Source organism: Melospiza melodia, chromosome 12 (genome assembly GCF_035770615.1).
Source record: "Melospiza melodia melodia isolate bMelMel2 chromosome 12, bMelMel2.pri, whole genome shotgun sequence".
Lineage (NCBI taxonomy): Eukaryota > Metazoa > Chordata > Aves > Passeriformes > Passerellidae > Melospiza > Melospiza melodia.
In genome coordinates, this window is record NC_086205.1 from 19,389,356 (window position 1) to 19,417,020 (window position 27,665).

Sequence of the window (27,665 nt, forward strand, 5' to 3'; positions counted from 1 at the left end):
TCTCATGCTTTAATGACACCCTCTGATCCACAGGCTCCGACTTATCCTGGAGGAGGTCAGGACTGCTGCTCAGCACCAAGGGCTCGGTCACTCCTTGGGTGCTGTGGTGTGGGGCAGCAGGGGATCAGCAGGTTTGGCTCTGCCCAACTTCCAGTGCCAGGGGAGCCGGAGAGTTCAGGGAAGGGGATCCCAAAGAGCTCATGAATGGGATCCCAAAGAGCTCAGGGAAGGGGATCCTGGAGCCTGCTCTTCTCTGCAGTGCAGGTGAGCCCATGTAGGTGCTGAAGGAGATTTCCCCATGGGCTTTTGGAGGTACAGGTGCTTGCAAAGCTGAGTTTCCTCGGGAACAACACCAGACTCAGATCTTTACAATATCAGATCAGCTAATCTATGCTTTTTCCACTGATCTGGGCACAAATTTGGATGAAGCTGGAGCCTTGGCCTTAAGCTGGAGCGACCAACCCCAGGAGGCTCCGCTGGCCCCGGCTAGGAGCGGGTGGCTGCCAAACCCCCCGGGATCCCGGTGGTGCAAACCCGGCAGGTGGGGGACACTCCGGGCCGGGCGGCGGCACCTCCCGCGGCCCCGCCATGCCCCAGCTCAGCCCGCGGTGGGCCGCCCGCCTCACGGGCTGTGCCTGGCCGAGAGGAGCCAAGGCTGCCGGAGGCTCCCGTTGCCCCGGGGATCTCTCTCAGAGCGGGAGCGGGGCTAGGATACCCGAGCCCTCAGCGGGGCTCCCCCGCCCGCCCTGTCGCGCCGGGCGCAGAGCGAGCGCTTCGCGCTGAGCCCTTCTGGGCCCTGCCGCGGCCCGTAGGCGCCGCTGCCCCGGAAGCGGACGGGGCGCTGGGACATTCAAACGGAGCGGAGCGGCCTCGGTGCCGGTGAGCGGGGCGGGGGGCGGCAGCGGGGCTGGGACCGGGACCGGCCCCGGGCAGGGGAGGGGGGACAGCGGGGCCCGGCCCGGCGGCGCCCAACCCCCCGGTCAGCCCGGTGGCAGCGCCGCCGCAGCCGGGCCCCGCGGTTCGCTGTCCCGTCCGGCCGGTCCGGGCCCGGGCCGCGCTCCCGAGGGACCGGGGACGCGTGGTGGGAGAGGCGGCGGGAGAGGGTGCCGGGGGTTCTGTGCTGCTGGAGCTGGAGCATTGCCTGGGGAGTTGGACACCCCGGGGTGGTGTGACGGAGGCCAGCGGCGATCCCCAGAGCCAGCCGGGTGACAATAACAGGGGCGGCTTTCATGCCGGGCCCGGCCCTGAGAGTGTCCGTGTCCTCCCTCTGCGCGTCCATCGTGGCCTTTCACTCGCCCTCATCTCCGTGCCCAGGCAGGGCGGATATACCTGTACCCATCTCTGCTGTACCTGTACCCACCTTTGCCTTCCCTCTGCTGTACTTGTACCCACCTCTGCCTTTGGGAGCATTTCAGTTCCTGGCTGCCCGCAGAAGACAACAATGAAACTGAAATGTACAAGGGCTTGTGTATTTCAGTGCTGCAGTTGTTGGCTGCTCACGTGGTTAAAACTGTAGAAAATACAGTGAAGGCAAGCTGTCAATGTTTGTTCTTTACTGGAAAATGACAAATTCCTGTCTCCTGGAACCAAACCATTGTTTGAAGAGTAGTCTCACTGGCTTTTATAAATGTTATCTGCTTCTGTTGCATTGGCAACAGGAGAAGGTGACGTCCGAAGCAAGCTGGTGTAGGCCTACCTGTGTGTTTGGTAACAGCTCGGTGGCAGGTCAGTCTATTAGAAGAGTTTAGCAATTGGCCAGCACCAATGGAAAATCTTAGGAAAAAGAATCACAAACCACAGAAAGAATTTTTCCTATTTGTTCAGGGATTTTAAATTTTTGCTTTGCATTGTGAAGCCTGCTCACATCCGTGCCCAGTTAAAGTACATCCCGGTGCAGTGTGCATTGTTTCTCCCAAAGGGCTGCAGTGGGCATGCCAAGGAGGAGCTGGCCCTGCTGGGCAATGCCCCATTCCCAGGCAGGGTGGGCATGGAGGAGAATGCCTGGGTGCTCATCCTCTGTGCAACAACAGTGAAAGGGAGAAGAGGGCTGAGAAGGGCAAAGAACAATTCCAAGCGTGGTGGGAGTATGGAAGTGAATATAAATTTCACTTTTGCTGATCTCTGTATTCCATCCTGCCAACATCCCTGTGCTTAGAGAAAGGAAGGAAGAGGTGTAATGGGGGGCAGTATCCTTTATTTAAACTTAGAGTCCAGTGCCCCATGTTTCTGGGATAGCAGAGATGACAGTGAGCCCTGAAATTCTTCATGTACCAGCTGGGGTGAAATTCAGCTGTTCACCTTCAAACTTGTCCTGAAATGAAAAGAGGCATTTTTATGAAAACATGCATAAGCCAGCAGTTGCACTGGGCCCCATTATTGAGAAATTCCTACATTCTTCTTTGATTTTACATACAGCAAAAATCATTGCTATGTCCTGTGTATACCTGTAATTTACCTCCAAGTAGCTGAGCATAATTTAGTGGGTTGTTTTGCTTCAAAAGCTTAAAAGCTAAAGCACCTGGAAAAGGATTGGAAAACGCTTGATCTATTTAAGTTTCACACTTGTGCAGCAAAGGTGGAGATGTGACACCATCTACAGAAAGTGGTGCTGGATGGAGCTGCAGGCAGTGTGTCTCAGTCTGCAAGAATTAGGAGCTCTTGCAAGACAATTATTGTTTTACTAATATTGCACTAAGAGGGAGTTCATGGCTGAAAAGACAAGCTGAAATGGGTAGTCCTGGTGTTTGAAGGAACTGTCCTGTGCTGTGGAGAAGTGTCAGTCACTGTGGGAGGGAGGTGACAGGCAGTGTTTGCTTTTGACAGCAGCAGTGAAGAGCTTCAGTAAGGATGCAGTTATTTTTGAGGACCCCAGGCTGGACATGACAAGATTTTGTTTCTGATAACCTCTAAACTGATGCTTCAGTCTGTCAGTTGCTGCTTTAATTTTCCTGGCTTTTTCAAAGGCAAGGAAGAGCAGATTAAAGGAATCCTGTGTATTTATGTGGTGTGTGAGCAGGTACAGCTTATGGGCTGTGGTCACTCACAGGTTATGGACAGGGGGTTGGTGCAGGGCAGATGTTGAGTACATTGTGAAAACCCTTCCCCACACTGGAATAATTTATAAACCCAGAATTCCTTTTCAGCAAAAACGTTATACTTTTGTGTCATTTGGTGTAATCAATTATTTGACTCTTTGTTTCACGAAAATAAACCTTTTTTCCTCTGTATCTGTTTATAACTCTCAGAAGTTCGGGCCTTTCCCTGTGCTATGGATCAGCTGGGGCACGTGAGAAGTGCAGCTCCTGCCCAGGGTGCCAAGGAGGGACTGAGCAGGGCTGCTGCTGCCTCCCGGAAGAGCGCCTACGCCAGGCTGGTGCAAAAGCACCACAGCGGCCGCTTCCAGTCCTACCTGAACCACATTGCACAGAAGATGCAGCTGGAGGAAGGCTTCTCCAATGACCCCAGCCTGGATCTGGACCTGCCTCTGAGGAGAGGCCTGGTGAAGGATAATCCAGTCAGGAATGGGATAAACATGCACAGCTATTCACCAGTCAGAACATCTCACCTGGAGCAGCCCCTGCCTGGGTTTGAGAACGATAAACCCCAAAGTGGTCTGAACAGATGTTCTCTTAAAAGAAATGCCATTGTTAGTCCAGGGGGAGACTTGGAGGTGGAGGAAGACTATTATGTGTATCAGCGTGGAGCTGCATCTGGCCTGTCAAATGTGAGTGACAGCCTTGGTGGGAGAGCATCAAACAGCCTGAGACACCGAGGGGCTCTGCAGAAATCTTCTGGTTCTGATGAGAGGGAGGAGGAGGACCTGTGGAGGAAGAAACACAAGAAACGAGGCAGATATCCTGCCAACACTGATGCAGCAGCTGGACACTTGTTGACTGAACAGTTTGGTGAGGATGTGCTGGCAGTGAATGCCAGAAAAAACAGTCACTTGTCTCCAGGTCGAGCCCAAGGTGAGTTCACTCTGATGAATTGTTTGGTCCATTTGCTACAATTACTGTGGAATTGAATGCAGTGTGTTAGTCATGAATGAGTTAACAGGAGCCAGTCCTGCTCTGTCCAAGTTAGTCAGCCCTTGGTTACCTGTGGGTGGCTTTGTCCTGGTTTACAAGTAAGCCATGTGGCATGTGCAAATGCCTTCATGTGGAGCCAACTCAGTGCTGGCAGGACCTAATTCCCTGGCCTGAACTCTGTGACTGTGGCTGTGCTGCTTCCAGAATCAGCTCAGGTCTAGAAGAGCCCAATTTCTGTGGTGTAGAGTCCAAATTAATAAGACCACTGGATCTGAGCTGACTCAGGGCACAATCATGCTTTTCTTTGCATTGGTTCTTTGAATCTGGAGTGCTGGTTTGCTTTTGGTCCAGGTAAATCCAATACTCAGGGGCTAAGATGTCTGTATAATAGCCAGTTCCTGATAGAAAGTGTTGATTCCAGGAAATTTTGCTGTTAGTAACAAAGAGGCCACATTTTGCAGTACTGAAGTGAATGTGCCTCTTAAATGTGATGTTTAAGGCAAAAAGCCTACTTAGGGGCATAAGTAAAATTTTTATTAAAAGAACTTCAGAACACAGCATGAACAAGGAACCAAAACCAGACACTTTAAATTTCATTTCTCAGTGTAATGGTTTAAAACTTTCTCTGCATGTTATTTATGCTGAAATACTTTGGTAGCCTGATCTTATGCACTACTACTGAAGGAACACATAAATGTCACCATGTTAAATTCTCTGTAACAAGTACAAGAGAGATGGATTTCTCAGCTGGGTAAGATCAGCCTGAGGCCTATCACAACTCTTAAATTGAAAATTATATAACTGTTTAGCTAAATCAGTCTTAAAAACTAAGCCCTAAGTCTCAAGAGGGGGAGGTAATACGCTTTTTCTGGGTTATTTTTGAGATGTGGCAATACATAATGTGCTAAAGTTGGTAAACTTCCATGAGTGCTTGCAAGACTGATCACAGATAGAGATTTGATGCAGATTATGGTAAAATTTGTTGATGAGCTTGATTTTTGGAAGGGATTTTTTTTGACATGGTTCATTGTAACACTATTTGTTGTGCTAGCCTGTCATAATAGACTTCATTTCCTTCAGCTTTTAAAGCGTAGGAAGAGCAGATGACAGATGAAGAGTCTCAAAGGCACAGAGTTTATATCCAGGAAAATTGCAGGTGCCCACATGGATAAAGTAAAAATAGCCTGGCTTTCAAAAGCAAACACCCCCAGTGACCTCCTGCTTTGGTTGGAAGTGGGGTTGCACAACCCCTTTAAAAACTGGATGTTTGTTTAGTGTAAACACCTAAAGCAGAAAATGTTGACCCTTGTGTTTGACTTCCCAGGTGGAAAACTCACACTGTGGGAAAGATTATTGGAAAGTTATTTGCTCAGCAGTGACACCTTTCCTCTTCTTCCCCCTGCATGCCTTCCCAGCCACGCTCCTGTGTAGCTGCAGCTGGTTACCCTCCAGAAAGCTTGCAGGGATGTGAAAACAGTTTCTTGGGGGGGAAAGAAATGGGAAAAAATAAATATGTCACTTGTTTCAGAGAAATGTCTTTTCTGCTGTTCAGTCTGAGTGTATTTTAGGACTGTTGTTTAAGTGAAATGAAGATTTTGCAGTAGGCAAGTGCTTAGGTATAAGAACTCACACATCACAGTATCAGATTATATTTGCTCACTTCAAAGCTTGTATTTCTCTCTTGATGCTGATATAAGTCATATTATTTTGCATAGGCAGGTGTCTGGTTTGATCAGTTTAAATCAAGCCTTGTGAAGCTGTGATGGCAAGAATTGCTTCTGCCATGAGAGCAAGGCGTATCATCTTTTCAGGAGTGACATTTCCTCGCAAATTAGCTCTCTTCAGACTGTTGTAGGCTTTCCAAAAGGCTCTTTGAGCTAATCTCAAAGGCAAGCATCTCTCTTTATACCATTTCATTTCATTGTCCTCTTCTTAACAGCTCTTCAGCTCAGGCTTAGCCATGGCTGGCAATGACAGAGCTAATAGTGAAGGCAGATATGTGATCAGTGAAAACCCTTTGGGTGCCCTGGGGCAGGCTGCAGGCAGCAAGGGTTGCTCCCTGAGAGTGTCCTTTCAGTGGCAGTGATTTATGGAGCCCCAGGCAGGTATCTCTGAGCCCTGGAGCTCAGTTCTGCTGATAGGTTCCTGTCTGGAGTTCCATAATGAAACTGCTTTTCCTAACTCTTGGAGGCTTTGCAGTTGAGAGAGCTGAGTGTGAACAGAACTTTGTTGTCCCTGTGTGTCCTGGGGTGACGTTATGATGCTTGTATCCCCATTCATCTGTTCTGTGCCTTCAAGACCAGCTCTGAAGAGTGGAAGTTTTGTTTGGGTTTCTCTTATCAGGGACACAGTACGAGCAGTACATAGGGCTGTTTTGGCCTCTTGCTTTCAGCTTGCTGCTTTGCTTGCTCCCTTTTCTGCTCTTGCTTCTGCTTATTAGCTAGTTCTAGCTAAACAGTCCACATTCCTTCCTGGACTGTTTCTCCTCTCCTGTTCCTGTGACCATCTCGAACCTGCTCCGGACTGGGACCCGGGAACACCGAAGGTTTGCACCGTTTTGGCCTGCAGCAGCTGCCCCAGCGCCGCAGGGACTGAGAACAGAGCAACCACCCCCGAAAGAGACTTTCTGATTTGTCATCTTTCTCAGAGCGGTGTCAGCTGGTATTGTTCATTTTGTGTGCTGGGGGGGTGCTGTGCCTGAAATAAACAGGTTCTTTCTTTCCACCTCTCTCCAAGGAATTTTTTCCCAAACCGGTTGCGGGGAGGGGCCGTGTGGGTTTTGCTTTCTGGAGGGGCCCTCTTTTGCAGATTCTTTAACAAATTTGCCCTAAACCAGGACAAAATATTGGCGCCCAACGTGGGGCGAGAGAGAGAGTGGAAAAACCCTGTTTTGACTGAATTTTGGCTGCTATTACTCTGTGTTCGTTTAAATCAGCTAATAGCCATGCTTTTTGAATTCATAATGTCTATTGGGGTGAAGGTTTGCATGACATAGTCAGGAGACTGCAGGTTGGATTCCCTCTGTGGCATCAGCACTCCTGGATTTGGGAAAGCAAAGCTGCAAATAGAGGAATCCCACAGTTGCTCCCTTCTGTGCAGTTTTAACCTCTGCAAGGAGAATCGCTGTAAAACCTCCTGCTCTCAGGTTTCTTCCCAAACAAAAGCCAGTAAACCAGAAAATAATCCTAAAATATCACTTTAAATTGTGATGCTTTAAGTTTTTAATCTAATACAGTTTTCCTCCTGGTATTTTCCCTCAAATTTCCAATGCTCTAGATTCTTGGGGTGCTAAAATTTGGTTTAAACTTTCTTAACAGAAAATTATCAAGTCCCTTGGGTTGTTTTCTGTCTTTGATCAAAGGCTCTTAAGGTTTTTCCATTTCAATCCATAGTTAGTAATCAAAATCTTCTTTCAGGCTGACTGAAATTGTTGTTATAAAAGGGCTTAAAACCTCGTTTTTCTTGAGGACAGAAGTGCTGATTCCTTCTGCAGCATCTGTCTGTCACATGCTGGGAGTTGAGATTTGCATGGCTGCTATGTGGAACTTCAATATTTGTGATGCTTTGCTTTGTCAATAAGAAGTTTAGAACAAGTGCTGTGTTTTATTTGGAACAGCAAGATTTCAGTTGCATTTTGAGGACATCCACTTGCTAGCCCGTTTTTTGAGGGAGAATTGATGTTTGATAGCACATTCCCAGGTCTGCCGGAAAGCCTAGAAACCAGACATCTTCAGGAAAGGACTGTGCTCCAAATGTGGGATACCATCTCCCAGCCATGCTTGATTTCAGAGGATCTTGGGAGCTGGAGTACCTGGGAATCAGGTGGCTTTGTTGATGTTGAAACTTGGGTGGAGCAGGATGCTGGTCAAGGCTGATTGCTGTGAAATAGGTTCAGATTTACTGTCTCAGTCTGTATCTGCAGACAGCTTCCTGGGGAAGAACACTGTCAGCTTCCCTAGGTATCCTCCTGAGGCTCCTCTCACTAAAAACTTCATAGGTTTATGATGTGATGGAGGTATCTTGCCAATCTGTTAGGGTCAACATGCCCCCTCAGTAGAAGCAGACAATTCCTGGGTAACAACATGAAACAGTGGAAGATTTCCACAGCCCTTTATGATTTATCTTCTGTCTGACACTTGGCACTTATTTGCCCAGCCTGTGGTACTTAACCAACTTGGGCAGCTTCCAGGGAGGAGTGGTGCTGGCAAGCAGGCTGGTGTTTAGCATCAGAGCTTTAAAAACAATTGTTGCTGTTGGATGGTGGTGTTGTGCTTGTGGCTGCAGTCCTGGCATTTAAAAGGTTCAGGATAGGTAAAGGAAATATCCTGGACTGGCTTTCCTATGTATTTGATGGGCACAGCTGCTCAAGAATATCAGCCTTAATAAGATGGCAAAATCTCAGGTATTTTGTCTTCCCATGGTAGGCTGCAGTGTAATTGTGTGTTTGCCTTTGTTTCTCTGGAGGGACTTTGGAGGAAGAACCACAGCTTCTGCTTTTCCTTTCTTGTAATGCTAATCTGGGATAATGATACTTTTTAGTGGTCCAATTCTTGTGTGGTGAAGTTCAGTTCTCAAGAATGCTGTTATCTCTCTATCTGGCACCAGTAAACATGAGCCAGCAATCTACTGAAGGCCATGGAATCAGCTCAGTAAATGGAGAATGTTGGTTGCTGTGGAAATCTTTAAAATGTAGCTAATCTTGCCAGGTTCAATGTAACGTTCCTTAGATGACGTTAATCATAGTAATAAGATACAGGAGAGAAGGGAAAACTGGATTTACTGTATGGCCCCATCTGAGAAATGAAAAATATGAAAAATACATGAAAAGTAGAATGCTCCTTTCTCTAATGGTTTAGCAACGTCATCGCAGACATAAATTTCTCTTGCTTTTGATAGAAAAAAATGTTGCATTCCTGAATCTTGTGCAACTAATGTTTTTGGCAAACATCAGCTATAGTATGTGAGTTAATATCTGATGTATCCTCTCTTGGGGAGATGAGATCTTGCCCTTGCAGGGACTGTGTTTTTTATATGTGATCTAATAACTGTCTTCCATGCCATTTACCAGAGCTCTGAGCACACCATGCTGCAGCAGGACCTTGCATTTGGCAGCAAAGCTCTCACCCCTGTGAATGAAGGAGCTTCCTTCACCTACTAGTGCTTAGGTGAAAATGTTCCTCAGTGGAAATACTTCTTGCTGTTAACCTGCTATTTTAACTTATTTTTTCTACTCACTAGCCCCCATTATGTAGTGCAGGTAACTATGCCTGTCAGTGTGGTGTTGGTCCTAGGGAAATAATAGGCTCATAGAAGAATTGAATTGATTTTTAATTAATTTTAAATATTTTCTTTTGTGTGACTTGTCATCATTTTATTTTAATAAAGGTCTTGTTGAGCTCTTCAGTGTCAGTTTCTTATGAGATTAGGGTTTTGATGCCAAAGGTGTGAATATGGATGTTAGTGTGTGAACTTAATTAAATCACAGCACATGTGCAATAGTTTAAAACCTGTTTAGTCTAACTAATTAAATGCTGCAGTAAATTTAGAATTGTTACCAACAGGTGTGTCTGGTTCTTGCAGTGTCATGTCCTGACCCTGTGCTGTTTAATATGTCTGTCAGTCATCAGGAAGAAAATATATAAGTAGGATTGAAAAGGGGTTTTTTGATGACTTGCAGAGTTTTGAATAATGGGGGTAGTTACTGGCAGCCATCTGGATCACTTGGTGGACTGGGAGCAGGCAAAACAAAATCCATTTATTGGATTGCCAGCACAGAGCCATGATAGCAGTGCGAGGAACCTGGTGTGGGAAGCAACAGCTTGGAAAAAAGTTCTGAGCTCTTGATGGATTAATCAGCTGAACGTCTTCCTCCTGTGAAATGTGGCCAAAAGGGTAATGGATGAGCATGGGAATTGGAAGATGGAGTATGGACTCTGTGTGACTTTGGCACGGCAGTAGCAGCTTCTGGAGTGTTGTATCCTGTGGTGATGCCCTCAGTTTGAGGTGGATGGTGATGAATTGATGAATTCTCAGAGGACAGCCATAGGGAAGATGAAACGCTGGGATCGTGCGTGAGTGATTGGAGGAACCCTGCTTTAGTTATCACAGAGATGCTTGGGGGAGGGGAGTTTGCAGTAAATTGCCTACATGGGGAACAGATGTTCAATAATAGGCTACTCAGTTGAGCAGATTATGATATAATGCATTTGAGACTAAACAAATCCAGGCTTGAAATACAGCACAATTTAGCAGTGAGGGTGAATGACCATTGGAACAGTTTTACCAAGGCTTGTGGTATGTGGACTGTCACCAGCATGTTTAGAAGCCCTGATAACAATTTCCACCCTTGAAAAATGCTGTCATTCGAACAGGAATTAATTTGCAAAAGCCCTCTGTGCTCTGCTATCCATGAAGTCAGTCAGGCCATGCACCCCAGTCAGGTCTGGCCTGTTATTCAGGTACTGTCCAAGTGTCTCCTTTACCATGGATATCCAGGTAGATTTGCCAGGTTCTTTGCAGCTGAATTCAGTGGCTCTTGTGCTTCCTCTCTAGCCTGTGGCTGCTGTGGACTTTCTCTGCTGCCTTCCTCTCCAGCTCTGCTCCTACCTCTCCTGTCCCAAATGCTGTTGCCCATCTCTTGCCCTCCCTGGCCAATCCCCTGCTCACTGGCACCATGAAATGCTGTGAGCTGCATGTCCCGAACTCCCTCTTGTGGGGAAAGCCAAGCTACAGAGAATTGAGACTTGGCTGGGGCAGGGTGGAAAACAAAATGTTGTGATCTATTGCATAAAATAATGTCTTCTGTGACAAAAAAAAAGGAAAAAAAAATCCCAGGGTGCTGAAGGAAAATGTCAACACTAGCAGCTGCAGCCCACAGATGTATGTATGGGGCATGTCCTGCCTTGGAGAATATTCCAGGCTCTCTGCAAATAAAAGCCAGCGGCCAAAATGTGGTTTTGTTCAGTTTGTATGTTTTTAGGCATTTTCCCCCACTGCTAGGGATTGTGATTTATGTACTTACTGTGCTGAATGGATAGTATGGGGAATGGTTCATCAGCAGAACACATTCAGCAGCACCTTGGGTTACCTCAGGATATGTAGGAATCTGAAGGCAGTTATTTGATTTCTTCAGCTGTTAATGTCTTTTAGTATGTTAGCACCTCCTGTCAGGTATTTTGCTTTTCAAAGCCTCTTAGCTGCTTCTGATCTTTGAGCAACTTGCTTCTCTCAAACTACTGAAGCCCAGAAAAATCAAAGCCAGAACTTCCACAATATTATGTTTTTAAAGTGTTTTCCTTGAAGTCTTGAAGAAGCCTTTTCACAGCATAGGTGCTGGATAAAACAAAGAGCAAAAGGCATTTTGGAGTATGTTTAGGGAAGATGGAAGGATGAGGGGGGTGGAAGCAGCCCTGACCCACATCCCAAGGCAGGAGTGGAAGCCTGGAGGAGTGCAGTCATCAGGCGGAGTAGGTAGTGAGGAGGTCAGGAGCAGGGTGGAGCAGGTTCACAGAGAGTCCTGAAAACCAGAAGAGATGTTCCCCCTCCCTGACAACACCACTGTGCTGCTGCACGCAGCTGGAGCACAGGAACTATTTTGATAAACTTTTAGTCTATTGCTACTAAATGGGTTTCGTCACCAGCCATTCGTTCAGAGCCTGGAATGGTATCCTTGGCTCCTGCACTCCTGTAGTACTCCTACAACACAAACCCTGCTGAGGAATTGAATAAAACTGCAATTACTGTCAGAGTTACTGAAGTCAAAAGCCTGCAAGCATGAGGATGCTTGGAAGTGTTTTGGAAGCGGAAGCATGGTGTTGTGAGCACATGATCTTGGCCATCAGGAGCACTTTCCACAGCATTGTTTTCAGCAGCAGAAAGAATCCATTATGCGTTTTTCTTCATTTTAGTTTTTCAAAGCCCAGGCCCTTTCTGAAAGCCAAAGTCAGCATGAACATTTTCCCTAGTTCCATATTGAAGTCTGGGGACATGCAGCACAAGAGTTTTTAATAAGTATGTGCAGCTTAAAGCAAAAGAGCAGTGGCAACATGTGCCTTCCACCATATGTGTCCTTCCTACCTTGTTTTCATGAGTCTGGAAATGAGCATCTGTCTCTACTCCTCACTTTCCTTAATATCCATGGACGTGCCACTTTTTTGCTACCTTCATTCCTAAGTCAGAGTGTTTCTTCCTCAGTATTTCCTTTTAAGAATGTTGGATATCTGAATCTTTTATGATTGGCTGCAGTGGCACAATCACTTCCAAAGACAGCTCATGGCCCTAAGAACTCCCTGACAAACCATGACATCCTGTGTTTCCCCACCTGGAATCACTGGCTGGGGGATAGGCTGCCTGTCTGTGGCCAGCTTGTTCCCCATGTTGTAAGAATTCCCTTTGTTCATTTTTTGTTGGACGTTCAGCTCTTCTGTGCAGATTTTGGCAGACTTTCTGCCAGAGCTGTTTGGAGAATCACCTTCTCCAAAGAGGCAGGTGAGAGAGCTCTCTGGGTTGGTTCCTGGATGGCTGCACCCATGGCTCACAGGGTGCTGGTGCACAAACACAGCCATGCCCATAGACATCCTGCTGGCTGGCTCAGGCAGAGCTGTGTTGGGTTGTAGAGAGTTGCTGGTAACCAGTTGGGCTTTTCCAGTCCTTTGAATTACTGCTGAACTCGTTTTAGAGCTGTGTGGACAGGATGTCTTCTCATTTTATTTTGATTTGTCTTCATGGTGGAAAGTTACATTTAGATTTATGCTGTGGCTGGACCCTGGTGGCCTATCATAATGGGTCAATTAGTGAGGCTGGGGGGCCTGGGAGCTACTTCTGACAGCTGGATTTCAAGACAGCATCCACTCAGTTCAGGACATTTGCATAGAATTTGCATTTTGGCTGAGCCCGTGCATGTAAATGTAGGTTTGCATTGTCTCTCTTCTTTGAATGACTGTTTAATTAACTTTAAACTTAATTATGCAATCTGCCATCTGCCTAAATCCCTACAGTGCTGTTGTATTACCATTCTTTTCCAGTTCCACCAAGATATTCCCTTTCCTGGAAGTTTTCCCTCCTTTTCAATTATTAAGAGAATTTCAAATTGTTCACTTCCTTGGCTACTTTTGAGGAGGACTCAGAGCAACACTGTAGGAACTCTTAGCTTTAATCATGATCAAGCTGCAGCTGCTCATGGTCTGGCTTGGACCAAACAGAGGAATGTGCTTCAGAACCTCCAGTTTAAGATTCTTTGAATTTACATTTCATGAGACAAGAAGGATCTTCTTTTAGTTGCTTGTGATAAGGAGAATGCACTCTCAGATTTTCTCTTGGACTCCAGATTGAGCATCTGAAATATTGCCTACCATGTTTATCTCCTGCAGGTCTCTGTTGCAATGAAACATCACTGAACTGATATCACCAAGTCTTGCCTTTCCACTCCTACATCCCTAATGAATTCCTTCCCGTGACATCCTCATTTGTCTTATTGCTTTGTCTTTAATCTTGAGCCATCTACTTTATTTAAGCTCTTGGCTTCAAGATACTGTAAAATGCATGGAGGTGGTTCTGTTCCAAGGCTGTCTAAGAATTCTGAACTCTTTTACTTCATCTTTAGAGAAATTTGGAAGGTTGACTGTTCCTAACATAGGTTGAAGCAGAGCTGTGTTTTCAGTGAGTGTGGTGGATGGGGTTTGGTCCTGTATGTGTATTATTGGGGCTCTAGCACAGAGATTGATTCCAAGGAGTGTCTTTTTAATTGCTGGTACAGAACTCCTTCCCTGAGCAACTACACCAACAGCTGTCTTTGTGTTTTTCCTTTTAAAACTAAATAGAACAAAAAAGGATTTGGCTGTTACCATTAGTTGGGCATTTAATCTCTTAAATCCGCAAAATATTTTGCAAAACATAAATAGCTTGTTACTTCTGGCCTGCCTGTGACCAGTGTTTTTGTTGACATAACTCACATTTGAGATCACTTCAATGGTGTTTGTTGGTCTTGCCTGTTGTTTTTGCTTGTGTGTGGTAATTTGATCCTGGATATTGTAGTACTCATTTAAGTGCTTGGAGATTTTTGGCTTCATCACTTCTATAATATGGCATCTACTGGATGTCACTGGTGCATCAGAAATTCAAAACAATCTAGCAAACACATTTTGGCTTTTGAATTTTGAGGGGGAATTATTCTAGAGGCTTCTTTGAGCTGCAGAAAATACCAAATAGCTTTGAAATTGCCTGCTTAAGTATATGAAAGGGACAGACACAGGGATCCTAGCAAAACCACCCTGATGTTAATGCAGTTTGTACTGGCACAGCATCTTCTGCTGGCAGAGCTGATTTGCCTTTGGAGAATGAGAGGGGCAGTTGCCTGGTGCAGCAGTGCCAGCAGTAGGTCTGTGCCTGTCCAGAGCTCCCAGCCAGGATCTGCATCCCCCCAGCTCATCAAAGCTGTGCAGAGACAGATTCACAAAAGTACCTGAGATGAGTTGTTCAGGGGCCATGTAGGTTTGTGGATTTTTTAATGTCCCAGATGTCTTTCCAAAACAAGGCAGAGTTTGTGTTGGCTGAACTTTGGTATTGAGACTATTAATACACCCTGTTACACATCAGCATCCATAGTGCCTCATAAAGTTGCAGATAGAACTTCCTAGCAGCTCTTGGAGAGTATTCCTTTGCTAAAAGACCAAATTTGATGGTTTCTAAAATTTGCTTTGTCAGCTGTGCCAGGAGTCAAGGGCCAACTTGAATTGACGGATCTGTGAGGTGATGCCTTGGGCTGCCTTGTGGTTGGACACTTAATTCATTAAATCTCTAGTAAAGATGAGCAGGAACATGCTTTCTTTAACTTTCTTGCTGTGTTTAACCTAGTCTGACTTAAATGGGAGTGTGGGACTAACCACAGGCTGGTATCAGGGTAGTTCTTGTTGTCTTTGGTTGGTTAATTTCTGCTTTTGGGGCTCGGGCAGTGTTGGGTGATCCTTCTTTTGGTAGCTGCCATATCTTCAAGATCATGGGTGTATCCTTATCTTGTCTTACTAAGTGCTCATCTGGGATGTCTTGAAGAATTACTTGGAAGTTTTGAAGGAAATTGGTTTAAGTCATTGAAATGAGTCAGCAATGAAATGGAACATTGCAGAAATATGGACAAATATTTAGGAACTTTGTGTTAAGAGTGTCTCATTAACTGATAACAAATTGTTCTATTGCATGTTACCAGTTTGGGGGTATGCTTCTGTTTCTTCTCATGCTTATGCTAACTGGAAAACAGGGTTTTCCAAAGATTCCTTGCCATATCTAGACCATGATCCAAAGCTGGGAAGCAGTGGAAAATCCTTTTAGCAATAGCAGAGTTAGTGTACATGTTGGTGTCCAGTCATGGACTGATAAAAGTAAATAGCAGATGCAAGTATTTTGTATTGGAAAAGTTTGTAACAAAATTGTTCTTTCCAATGCTTTCAACATAAATTCCTTTTTTTTTTAATGTAAAAGGAACCATTACATGTTGAGATAGTGTCTGGGGGGTTCAGACACTGCAGAGTTGTTCCCAGCACCACTGTGATGCTTTCACAGTCCTGCCCTCCCCAGGGAGCTGCTTAACTATTGTAGGTGTCTACATAAATGATATAGATGGAAAGCTGGAAGTTTGGAGGTGAAAATGTCTGGTGAAAGTGTAGATGCCCTTTGGTAGGAATGGGAGAAACTAAACCAAGATCTCCTTATCTTGAAATTCACTTGGATCTCTCAAGTAAAACTGGTTCTTGCTGGGTTCTGGATGGGAGTTGTCACGGATGTGCTGATGAAGATTCAGCAACACTTTCCTGCTCTGCTGGCAGTAATCAAAGAGATTGTCAGGTGTGAGAGGGCAGTTAGAATGTTTTATTTTTGGGAAATAAAATTGAGGGTCTTGATTCTTTCTTATGTAAAGCAATATGCAAATTTTAATATAAAATTAAAGACTTTCTGGCCTTGCTAACTTCATGTTTAGTTGACCATTTTAGTTGATTTAGTTGACCATCTAGTTGATCAACTGACTAATAGATGTAAATTTAATTAAATGCTGTACTTTTCAAAAGCTGAACTCTAGAGTGATTTTGTATAAATTATGTCCAAATAAGCTGATTTAAAACATCTCGCCTCCTCTCTTACTGTAAGCCAGATCAATTATTCTGGGAAGCTGCTTGCATGCATTTTTTCACCCCAAATAAGAAAAGATTAATAGGTACTTAGGTTTAAAGACCAAAATGTGCCATTGTGTGATGTCATTGTTGTGATGAAGTGAGGTGGTTTGGATTTCAGATGAAGCTCCAGTGCTGTCCTTCCGGCAGAGCTCAACCAGCCCCTGCATCCTTTCATCTTCTTTTCCTGATGAGAATAAATGTGAATGACTGTTTGTGAGCAGTCCTGAAAGCCCATGAATGTACTCACTGCTGTGTAGGTGGGAATTGTGTGTTTCTGCTCCCCACAGGTGCTTCCCTTTGGCTGGTTTGAAGGGTTTCCCTGCTCCTTGGGGGGCACTGCTGGTCCCATTTAGGTGTCCCTCTGTTGCCCCTGTAGGGAGCCTCCATGCCTGGTGCAGGTGTTGGGATTTTTTTCAACCCAAATCTTCCTCCAGAGGACTTTAAGTATGGAACAGTCAACCACTTTTCCTCAAATTATTAGTCCTTTGTCATATCCCAAGAAAATGGCAGAATATCTAGAAATCCCAGGCAAGTGTTGGCTGCATCCACAGGGAACATCTCTGCAGCCAGATAAACACCCAAACATGTGGCATTTGCTGCATGTTGTGAATATTTACATCTTGTGCACTAGAATTGCTCTGTGTTCAGGCCTGAGTGGTTCTGCACAACAGATGTTTGGTGCTCTGTGGTTGCTTCCAGTCTCCTGTTAGGATGGATCAGCCAACCTCAGCTCTGAGCTTTAGTCTTCCATCCACTGAAATAATTTTAATTTTTTTCTTGTATTCATTGCTTAATAATTTATTTAGTATTTGGTTATTTTAATGCTTAGAATATGTTAGTACTTTGTGTGACGTCCTACCATGAGAGATTTTGTTCTATCTTACAAATCACTCAACTGTGACACCAAGGAAAAAGTAAGACTGACACATGTGGTGCTGGAATAGGGTTTAACCATAGTTGTGATAGATTTTTCAGAAAGAATAGTCTCAATATATCCTATGCTGTAGAGTAGTCAAGTTACTTTTTGCTTTATGGGATGATGTCTGTTTATGCATCAGAATATTAATGCTGGGCAGTGGGGGCAGCAGGAAAGCCCATCTTGAGAGGTATTTTTAACTTCCAGTTTTAGGGGACAGGTGCATGGCAGAAACAAATACCGACTCTAGTTGAAACAGATGGTGACCTGTAGTTAGGTCTCTTTCTTTTAAAAGAAGAAATACAAGAGATTACAGTCATGCAGAATTTGATGTGTTCCAGTTGAATGCTAATTGTGACAGTTGCCTGTGGCTTTGTAACAGGGGTGGCTTTGTTTAGCCATAAATGTCATGGCCAAGGGGGTCAAATACTATCCAAAGTGGCTGTGTGTAAACTGCCATGCAGGCCAGCCATTTTGAAGCAGAGTCTGTAGTTTTGAGTGAATTTTGTCTTTGAGTTTTGTTTTTGAGTTTGAGTAAATGAAAAATCCCACCACGGAGCAAGCCCAAGGTTAAAGTGCTGAAAATGTGCAGACGCCTTTCTGCATGTCTACCTTTTATCACACAGAGATGCTTCTCCACCCTTTGCTGTTGCTGTACATTATTTTTGACTGTAGGGGCCCCAGATTTTTGGAACCATTGAACAAGCCAAATGCTGGACAACTTTCCTCTGCAGTGCCTAATTCTGGCTCTTAGCTTGCTGCCCAGTTCATGAGATATTTTTTTGCTTTCCCCCTCTGCATTTTAGTTTTATGCTCTCTTATTTTTTTTCAGCTCCTTCTTAATTATATGTTAAGATTTAGCCTCCTTTTTATCCTGGGCTCTTTAATTCATAGTAGTATTTTCTGTGACTTGCTGTCATAGAAACGAGGGCTTTAGGGGACCTTACGAGCTCGTGTAATCCATTTCACTACCTCAAGGAAAAAACTACTCTTCTTAGACCAACTCTGGCAGACGTCTGTCTCACCTATTTTTAAGAACCTCCAACGAAGCAGATTGCATGACCTCTCTGTGAGCAGCCTAAAACCCTGCCTGTTGCAGTTGAAGTCAGATTCCTTCACCAAAATGTCTCTGAAAACATATCCAGGAGCAAATTGTGTTGCCAATTCTCTAGTCTGTACTTTTACTTTTGGTGTCTGTTTTTAAACTTAACTTGACCCTTAGGACATTTGTAAATCAGTTCATTAGGCAGTTGCAAATCAGTTAATTTTAGTTCCATCTCATTATGTGAGTCATACAGGTTGCGTTGCCTCAGTCGCCTCCTCTGAAAACTGAATTTGCTGCTGTGCTAAATTTGCCATGTTACAGCTGCAGCCTCCTCAAACAGACTTTGCCCTGGAAGCACCCTCAGAGTGTGAAAAGCTTGATTGTGTAGAAAAAGGCCCAACTATGTTGTGTTATTGTGACTGAAAACAGAAGCCTCCCCTTTGTTTCAGCTTCCCCTTTGCAGACACTGCTGTGGTATGTAATCTCTTCCTAGACTGGTCTAAGCTGGCACCTTCAGTTGTCCCTCTGCCTGTCTTGATGTCTTCCCTCCTGAAACAGGAGGATCCCTCCCTCCTGCTGATTTGCCTCTTTTTATATATATGAAAATTACTTTTTCTCTGTGATTGGGCAAAGTAGCAGTTTTCTCTTGTTGCACCATATTTTTTTAAAGCTTTCTGCTTAAGAGAGCCTTTAAAACATTTTTTCCTCGCTGCTGTGAAGCAATCTGCTATTTCATTTGAGAAGGATACCATAGGTAAAAAATTTGCCTTGTAACTTGGATAGCACCGTAGCAAATAAGTTGGCGTTGCACGTTTTCTGACTTGCAGGTACAAGCTTGGACCCAGGGAGCGTAGCCAGGAGGGGCTGGAAGGCAAAGCTGTGATGACATGTTCAGTATCCAGGTGGAGGGCCAAGAGGGCAGCTGCGCGGCGCTGGGTTGCATTCCAATGTGCTGATCCGTGGAACAGCGTTGGCATACGCTTTGGAAGCTGCTGCTTGCTCTCCTGGCTGTAGGGAAGGGGCTGAGGTGATGGCAGGGAAGTAAGGGGTGAGTCTCTGCAGAATATTTTCATATGATTGTGGACTATTCTGAGCAGGCTGGACATTTGGAGCTTTGGCACTTCTTTCTGGTGTCCTTGTGTACCGTGCTGCCTCTGGTAGCTCCAATGTTAATAACTCCACTGTGGGTTGTTAATTTTTTTTCTGCCTCCTTGATTCCTGACCTGCTTAATTAAGTTGTAGGGAGGTTATATTTTCTCACTACTTGGGGGCTTAATGGGGTGGAGACTTTGGAAACAGTTTAACAATTTCACATTTTATATGCTCTAATGAATTTCCCAGGATTTTGGAAGGGTTGTATCCAACTTCAGCATCGTAATTTCCAGCGTTTTATTTATGCTAAAATAAGTTAGTGCTGTGTTATGAGGCCCAAAGAGCCAACAGATTGCAAATGAACTTATGAAGACATTGTTTCTCTTGGATAAAGGCTGTGACTCATGGTTGTAACTTGTTCTGAAGAACTAGAGACCGTGAGCTTCACCAGGACCACAACCTGGCACTGGGGTTCCTCTTCCCTTCCTTGTCATTTCAAACCTGTATTTGATTTCAGGTGCAGAAAAAAGAGGGTTTGCAAGGACCAGAAACAACTCTGAATCTGCAAGAACTCCCCAGAACTTCGATAGGAAGAGGCAACTCTCTGAATCGCAGACAGAAACAATGAACAATTCAGACAGCAGAATAAATCCCAGACAACTGGGAACTCCCAGAGGTATTAAAGCAGTGTGTGTACACGCTTCAGGAATAAGCTGCCTTGAAGCCTGTGCTTTAAAAGATGGGCTGGGATGAATGCTACTGACTTTAAAATGAGCTGTAAAAGATTGTTGATTATTTGTAAAATATGATTATTACAGACTTTTCAGTGTTCTCAAGTCGGGTGCCAGTATTTCTAGGCAAACTGTTCTCAGAAGTTCAACTTTGAACATAAAACTTCTGTACAGATTCTGTTAAGATACACAGACAAGTTTGGTGGGCAAGGTAACACTTACGAATTTTTGTTTGCAGGAGGATCCTTTGCCACTGTCCCAACATCAGGTGACAGAAAGAATCTAAATAAACCCACTCGAGGGAGGAAGAAGAGTATATTTGAAGCCTACGCATCAAAGGAAGATGTTTCAGCAGGACTGAAAAGGGGAGAGCTAATTCAGGTGCCTGAAATGTACACTGTCCATGCTCTTGTGATAAGTGTGGAAACCACAGGCAGTTGTTGGAAATCAGCAGCAGTTGATGACAGGGAATTGATGTAGCACTTGTAGATGCCAGAGGAAGATATTTTCCCTTTCTCTGGGTGTTCTACAAGTGGGATGGAATCTCCTACATTCCTCTGAAGTAGTCCTTTGTTTGATTGAATGTTCTGTAAAATTCCTGATCCACTCTAGTGATAAATTGCAGATTTCTTATGGAATAGTCTCCTGGCCACGATGGTCATTACTGGGGAGACACTTCTTTTTACAAATGATGCTCAAAACAACAGCAGTTGCTGGCAGCCTCTGTCTGTGTCAGTATAAGCAAAAACAAATGCCCTTAGCAAGATACCTCTCTGAAATTTCTCACAAAATTGTTTGTGCTTGGTTTTGGAGCAGCAAAACTGCAGCCATCAGTAGGTAGCAATTCTTTTCTAAAGAATGTGGGTATGGATCTGCTGTCCTATCTGCTGGATAGAGAAGAATTTACATGGAGGTTGGCAGGGCTGAGATGGAGAAGAAGAAAACATCCATGCACCATGTTCGTAGTAGTCCTCAACATGGTGTAATGTTCTTCAGGACACACCTGGCATCCCAGTGAGATCAGTCTGGCTGGAGAAAAGGGGCAGGTGGAAGTCAATGAAGGCATGACATCCACACTGAGGCTTTGTTTACCCAAACATACACAGGTCCATTGCCATTTAATTAGTAGTACTGGTGAGGTTGTGATACTTAACTTTCATCAATAGACTAGAGTCTCAAATGACATCACCTCAATTTTTGTCTGATTTTTTGTTATCATTTTATAATAATTCTTGTATATCATTATAATGGCATAATCTCTGTAGGTGTGATGAGGATTTTACATAAAAGACTGCCTGATTCCATCCTGAAGACCAATCTCATGCACTCTTAGCTTTGAGGAAATCATATCCCTGCTGATGATCTGTGTGGTCCACTGGGCTACTTGGACCTTAGGCCAGTGCATTTTTAAAGACCATCACAGATGTCTGCAATGGGAAGCAAATGGTGAGGGAGGAAGTGGGAGCCTTAGGCTGTGACTTCCCTCATGGCTGCGCTGGCATATGGCATCAACTAAAGCTTCTGCCTTACCTTCAGGGGTGTTTTTGGCACCATTTTTGGTAACACAGCCTGATAGTGTTAAGTGCAGTGTGTGTAGACTGTCTATGAGGTCAAGTGCAGCTGCAGATGAGGCACATCAGGCTGTGATTACTACCTGAGAATCCCACTGAAATGCTGAGTCCCCACGGACCTGTGATTGCATGATCCCTGGCAAAAGAATCCCTAATTCTTGTAAATGTGTGTGTCTACTCCAGGTCATGTGCTGCGTAACTGGAAGAGTCATATGTGCTTTCTTAGGCTCTGTCTATTTTTCTTTCATCCAGTTCCACATCTCAGGGAAACAATGGAGACTGTGGAAGCTAGATTTAATAATTCAGAGCTGAGTGTTAGATCATGGGCTTTCCAGCTCAGTATTTCTCATCTTCAGTTCATTCATCCTTATGATTTCATCAAGACCATTCATCACTGCAGTCTCAACCAGGATAGGTCAGATCCTGAGAGCAAATCCTCCATTTAGTGAATGGAGGAATATTTGGTGGTTTTTGCTACAATGGCACGAGACAGAATGAACATGTGTCTGTTGTGTTAAACCCCAAAAGGAGGGCATTATGTTCTAGCATGGTGATCTGCAAAAAGGCTCCACAGGAGCCCATGGAATGGGAAGACAAACCTATTGGTCTGAATCTGATGGTCCTGAGGAAACTGGAGTACTCCCAGGCAGCATGACTCTCTGAACATGGGCTGTCTCCTGGAGCATCCTGGAAATATTTGGATGAGAATTTGAGTGCTCTGTCAGGGAGAAAAGAGCCTACCATAACACTGAGATTCTTGGACCTTGGCAAGGCAGCTGTGCAATGAAGTGTTCCTGAAAGTCCAACCCACAGAAACTCCTGACAGACCTGAAGATTGCTCAGATGACACAAGTGCCATGATTAGGCAGCCCTAGATCAGGAAAAGTGAAAGGTTATCTTCATGGGTGCTGACGTGTGTCAGTAATAGTGATCTTAATGGCTTCTGGTGCTGTAGCTGACATAAGTCATGTTTGATGAGTAGCAGAAGTGTGACCTGCAGGTTCCTGGATTCATTTTGTTGTGTGACGTGTCTGGAAGTGTCGTTCTGCAAAAAAAGGGATCTGAGCTCAGGTGTTTATGAGTGCACAGAATTCCCCCTTCCCTGCCCTTCAGACTGCAGGGAGCAAACCCCAGGGGTGTCAGGTTGGTTGGAATCACACCGGGCAGCCTGAAGGCAAACAAGATTGAACAACTCCTGTGTCCTGCCGTGAGCACATGCTGGTGGTTATACACAACAGATGAAATCAGGCTGTGTATGGAGGAGCATGGACCCAAAGGACTCCAATCATCCTCTGAAGCATCAGCCAGGAACTCATGTCTGCTCCACGCCTCCAGCGTCTCCCACACCCTCCCTGCCGGGCTGCTGGGGTCAGGTGGAGCAAACAGAGATGCAGAGCCTGCTTTGCTGTGAAAAGGGTGTTTTTCCTTGGAAAGCTGTTCTTTTGTGGATGTGAAAGCTGGGGTTTCCCGGGTTTTCATGAATTGTTTTTTTTTTTAAGGAAGCCTTGGTGGCAATCAGATAGTTGTGAACCCTGACCTCTTTTTGGTGTTTTGTACATACAAATGAACCTAGGCACATGTGTTACAATAGTTGTTATAAACTGCTTGGTTTAGGATGCTTCAAGTTTAGTCTGAGTACTGCCTGCCCTGCATTTAGCAAAGCAGCTTGAGAAATCGTGACCCTTTTATGTTTCACTGGGAAAGTTCAGTAAGGTTAGAAACTTTATTGGCAAGAGCTTGTGAAGCTGCCTTGAATCATCAGAAAATGTTTTAGAAACCTTCCTGCAGACCTTGTTCTTCCCTTTCATAACAAAAGCCCTAATGACAGAAAAACACTGATAAATATAGCAGCTATTATTTGCAAGCTATTGTAAAATAATACAACATTAGTGTGACATCATGAGACTCTGCAGCCAGATCCTCACCCCCTAATACACATATGAGAACAGTTGTTCATTGCAGATGGGGAGAGTGACTGGTTCCAGATATGATATCACAGTGTGAAATGTACAACATTGTAAATAGGATTTTCATGGGCACAGATAATAGGGCCCATCTGCTTTCTAAGATAAATTTTGTGAGTTTCTTGCTTAAAGGAAGAGCTGAAGTTTTTTAATATTACTTGACGTAAGAATTCTAATGCTGATCATAATTAGGTAGTGCATATAAAATGCAGATAAACAGGCTGCACAGTAAATGTGGTAACACTGTGCTCCTCTGTGTGTTTGCTGGAGCTGGGCATCCATGGTCCCATTGCTGCTCTGGTGCCTTCTGGGCCATGGACACAAACCCTGATTTTTCATGTACATGATTGGCATTTACACCTGACTGATTGACAGCTGTCCCACACTATTGAAGGGGACTGTGCAGAGGAAAACAGGATATCTCCATATCTGCTTAGTGCTGGTAGGCAGAGCCATATATAGGAATTGACTTACTGTCAAACAGAGCAGCAATCCCTCTCCAGTTTTTCCTTTCTCTGTAGCAGCTTCTGATGACTGATTCTGGGAAATAAATGAGGGACAATCTTTGAGAGTTTTGCATCAGTGGGTACCAATGCTAATAGAAACTGATGACAGCAAGTCAGCTCTCACTTTGCTTAAGGATAAAATACCCCAGGGTTTCTCTCAGTGGGGTCATCTTTGTTTCCATGCTGTTGTCCTGGGTTATGCCTGCCATGGGGGCAAGTGTCCTTGTTAGTACAAGTTATGTGAGACATAAAATTAGTGCAGCAAAGTACTCAAATAGTATCTAAAGAGTATGGAATACATGCTGCTGGTAATCTGGTATTCTGTATTTGCTGGTAAACTTTAGCAAATAAGTGCAATGGAAAATCTTTGTAAATCTGTGAGTTCTTCAAGGCAGCAGAACTTTCACATGTAATCAGCTCGATTTCCTTATTGTCTGAGTGTTTCTCAGAATACATAAAAAATTATTTGCTGCAGTAAAGCTTTAATGAAGCAATTCCTGTGAGATGCTCCTATGATTGCTTAACACAGAAGTGCAAACAGATGGAATCTGTTCATATAATAAATTGGCTAAAATTACTTCAAATACACAAGAGGAGAAATTTCTAAAGTTACTTCCCAGAGCAGAAGCCTGTTGGAAGGCAGATAGCTAAGTTGTATTCCCATAAGATTCAAATGCTGTCAGTTTGAGCTGCAGTCACCTGAATCCCAATTTCCAGGATACTTTTGGGATGCACATGTGTAGCCTATAAGGCTTTGGTTGGCTCTGCCTTTCTCTTGGATGGACATGAGTGCAAGCAGCAAAACTGGTTGGTTTACTTTGGAAGGTTGATATGAATTTGTTGCAGGTGACTTGGCCTTTAAGTTGGCAGATAACAATGCAGAAATAGATAGACCATGGAATTTTCAAATGTATTTAAGATAGTTTGCCTTTAAGTATGTTTAAACAGAATTTAATCCTGTAGACTTTAAATGTTTATTTTTGGAAAATCCTTTAAATTCTTTTTTGGAAATGTACTTTATTATCACAGCTACTGCTGCTGTCTGTTTGCAGAAACAGCCTAAGCAGCCAGAGCCCCATAAGAATGATACCTGCTGCCATGCAAGCTCAGCTTTTCTTTTCCTCTTTCCTTGCATCCTCCAAAATAAGCAAACCCAACATTCTCCTTTTCCAAAACAGAGCAAGCCAAATTGTTTCTATTATCCAGTTGTTAACGAAGCTGGTGGATGCTCAGCAGAAAATGTGTGAAAGGAACAGGAGAGCTTGGATCCTCAGTTCACCCAGTAGCAGCAACAACTAATGATTCAACATCTCTTTGATGACAGACTGCAATAGATCAGCTTAAGCCTATCATGAAACTGCCTTTTGGCTTGAAATTGCTTGGATGCTAAGTTGTCAAGACTTGAAATGTATAATGGAAATTTAGATGTATCTCTCATGTTTCACTGCAGATCTATTACCCACAGCTCTCTAATTTAACTGGTGTTAAATAAAATTAATAAGATTCTGGCATAATCTTTCTCCTTCTTTCCTTTTTTTTTTTTAAGGGACCCTTGAGAATAAATCCCAAGAAGTACCATGAAGCCTTCATTCCATCTCCAGTAAGTGTAATTTTATAATGCTTTAAAGTTCATAAGTAAAGGTGCATTAAGATAGGAGTTATGCTGTGCACAGAAGGTCACTCAGAGGTGAATGAGTTGGAATAAATGAACACATTCTGGATTTTCTTTTATACCAAATATTCCCAACCAAATCCCACTTTCTCATACCTCAAAGAAATGCTTTGCTTGTGCTGAAGTTGGGGATACTGCAGGGTCCCACAGAGGCCAGCTGAAGTCAGGTTTGAGGACCACCAGATAGTGTAATCAGAAACCCTTGGTTTATGGCTGCAGAGGTTTTATAGATTTTCCACTGATTTAAGTTAATCTTCCCTAAACAAATATGCTCTCCATTTTCGATCTGCTGCATGAGCTAATTTGAAAAGTCATTCCAGAAATAATATGCGTGATTCCTTTTCATGTGCCCGCTTTGGCACGGGCTGGATCTTGCTTGGCTTGGGATGTGCTTCTGCCACATGGGACTGCCTTGCACCTCTTCTCTCTTCTTTCCTTGTTTTGACAGAAAAGAAGGACTCTTGCAATTTCAGGGCCTTCCAGTTGGGAAGGTGACCTCACAGCTGGCACAGCCAATGCTTTTTATCTGGAACTGACTTGCTCAAAGTGTTGCTGTTAATGAGAGAGTTTTATATTGAAATGTTTTGCTGGTGTGGGGATGAGAAGGCAGAGCCTGCCCTGAGACAGTGAGACAAATGCTGATTATGTTGTTCTCCCTACTACTGACAGTGCTATTGTTTTGGGGCTTGGGAAAACCTTGAAATTCATGGTGTTGTTTAGTTTATGTTGTTGATTTGGGGCGATGTTTTGGAGCTTTGGTAGAGAAGGTTGGCATTACAGGCATGGGGAAAGTTTGGGGCTGCAGAGAGTACACTAGCATTAACTAGAGGAAGAAGTGCAGAGCAGCTCTCTGGTACATCAGGAAGGAAGTGTGTAAGTGAAAGGAACTTTGATCCTTCCTCTGCCAGGTGTCCTTGTAGGTGTGGTAAGTGTAAGCTGTTAAATATATTCTCTGCATTTACAAAATGCAAGGTTAAAAGAGAAGCTCAGCTACTCTCATGAGTTATTTGGATGTGAGGTTTTACCCCTAATCGCCCCTCTGGTGTCCAGCTGTTGCCTTGTGCCTGTTCTGTGTGCAGGAATGCATACATTAAGGAGGGCTAGCAGAGGTGGTTTTCTCTACTATCTTTCTACTATTCTGCCCTTTGTGGAGATGAATACCAGAACCAGTAGCATCAACACCTGGGTGAAGATGACTCTGGTTTATGTAGGCACAGTCCTTTAAGGCAGATGCTTTGGGAAGCTTATACTTTGTATAACATGATTTACCATAATGGGGGGGTTGCAGCCTTGGTGTTCTGCTGCACTTCCCATCATTGCCAGATGCTGCAAGAGCTGCAGCTGTGAAAAATCACTCTTTATTTTCTGCTGTTGATGAGGGCATTATGCTCCTTTCACTTCAGCTATGACTTGGCCATGCCTTCATGGAGTTCAATGCAACAGCTGTTCACCTTCTGACACCAGAAGTCCCTGCATGTTTCTTGCTGCACATGTGCTCTGTCTGCTCATCTCATTGTTGCATGAATTGTTGAGGGGAAGGCCCAGGGCTTTTTTCTTGAAGCTACCCAGAGAACACACCCCAAGAATTGAAATCTCTGCCTCGCATCTCATGTGTTCCCTGTGCAGGGTGGTGTGGTTTGAGGTGTCAGTGTGAAGGATGGTGCTGCTGAGCATGAGTGACAGTGGCTGGAGCTGTGCTGTGCTTGTGGGAGACACTTCCAGAGCAGATGGAAGTACTGCAGATCTCTTGTGAGGAGGATAGGGAGTACCGCTGGAGATATTTGCAGAGAAAAAGCCCTGTGCTCCCTGGAGGGGGCTGGGAAGTCTTGAGGCCATTGTGGCTGTTAGAGTAGATGCACCCCAGGGACAGCTGAGACTTTGCAAGTGATTGTGTTCTGTTGTCATTCAGTGCCATTTTAATTGCATTAGTAATCTGAAGTGTCAGCTGTGCAGAGGAAAAAGTGCACAAATTTTCTTGG

The 27,665-nt window shown here is 44.3% G+C and overlaps 1 protein-coding gene across 1 annotated transcript in view; it reads left to right on the plus strand.

Annotated features, from left to right (window-relative positions):
* Positions 1-813: 813 nt before the first annotated feature.
* DIS3L2 (DIS3 like 3'-5' exoribonuclease 2) overlaps positions 814-27,665 on the plus strand; it is a 180,493-nt gene continuing 153,641 nt past the window's right edge. The window contains exons 1-5 of the mRNA XM_063167119.1: positions 814-879; positions 3,246-3,968; positions 19,760-19,918; positions 20,212-20,354; positions 25,561-25,614. Coding sequence (XP_063023189.1) covers positions 3,269-3,968; positions 19,760-19,918; positions 20,212-20,354; positions 25,561-25,614 — 1,056 coding nt within the window. The 5' untranslated portion in view covers positions 814-879; positions 3,246-3,268. The remainder of the gene's footprint in view (positions 880-3,245; positions 3,969-19,759; positions 19,919-20,211; positions 20,355-25,560; positions 25,615-27,665) is intronic.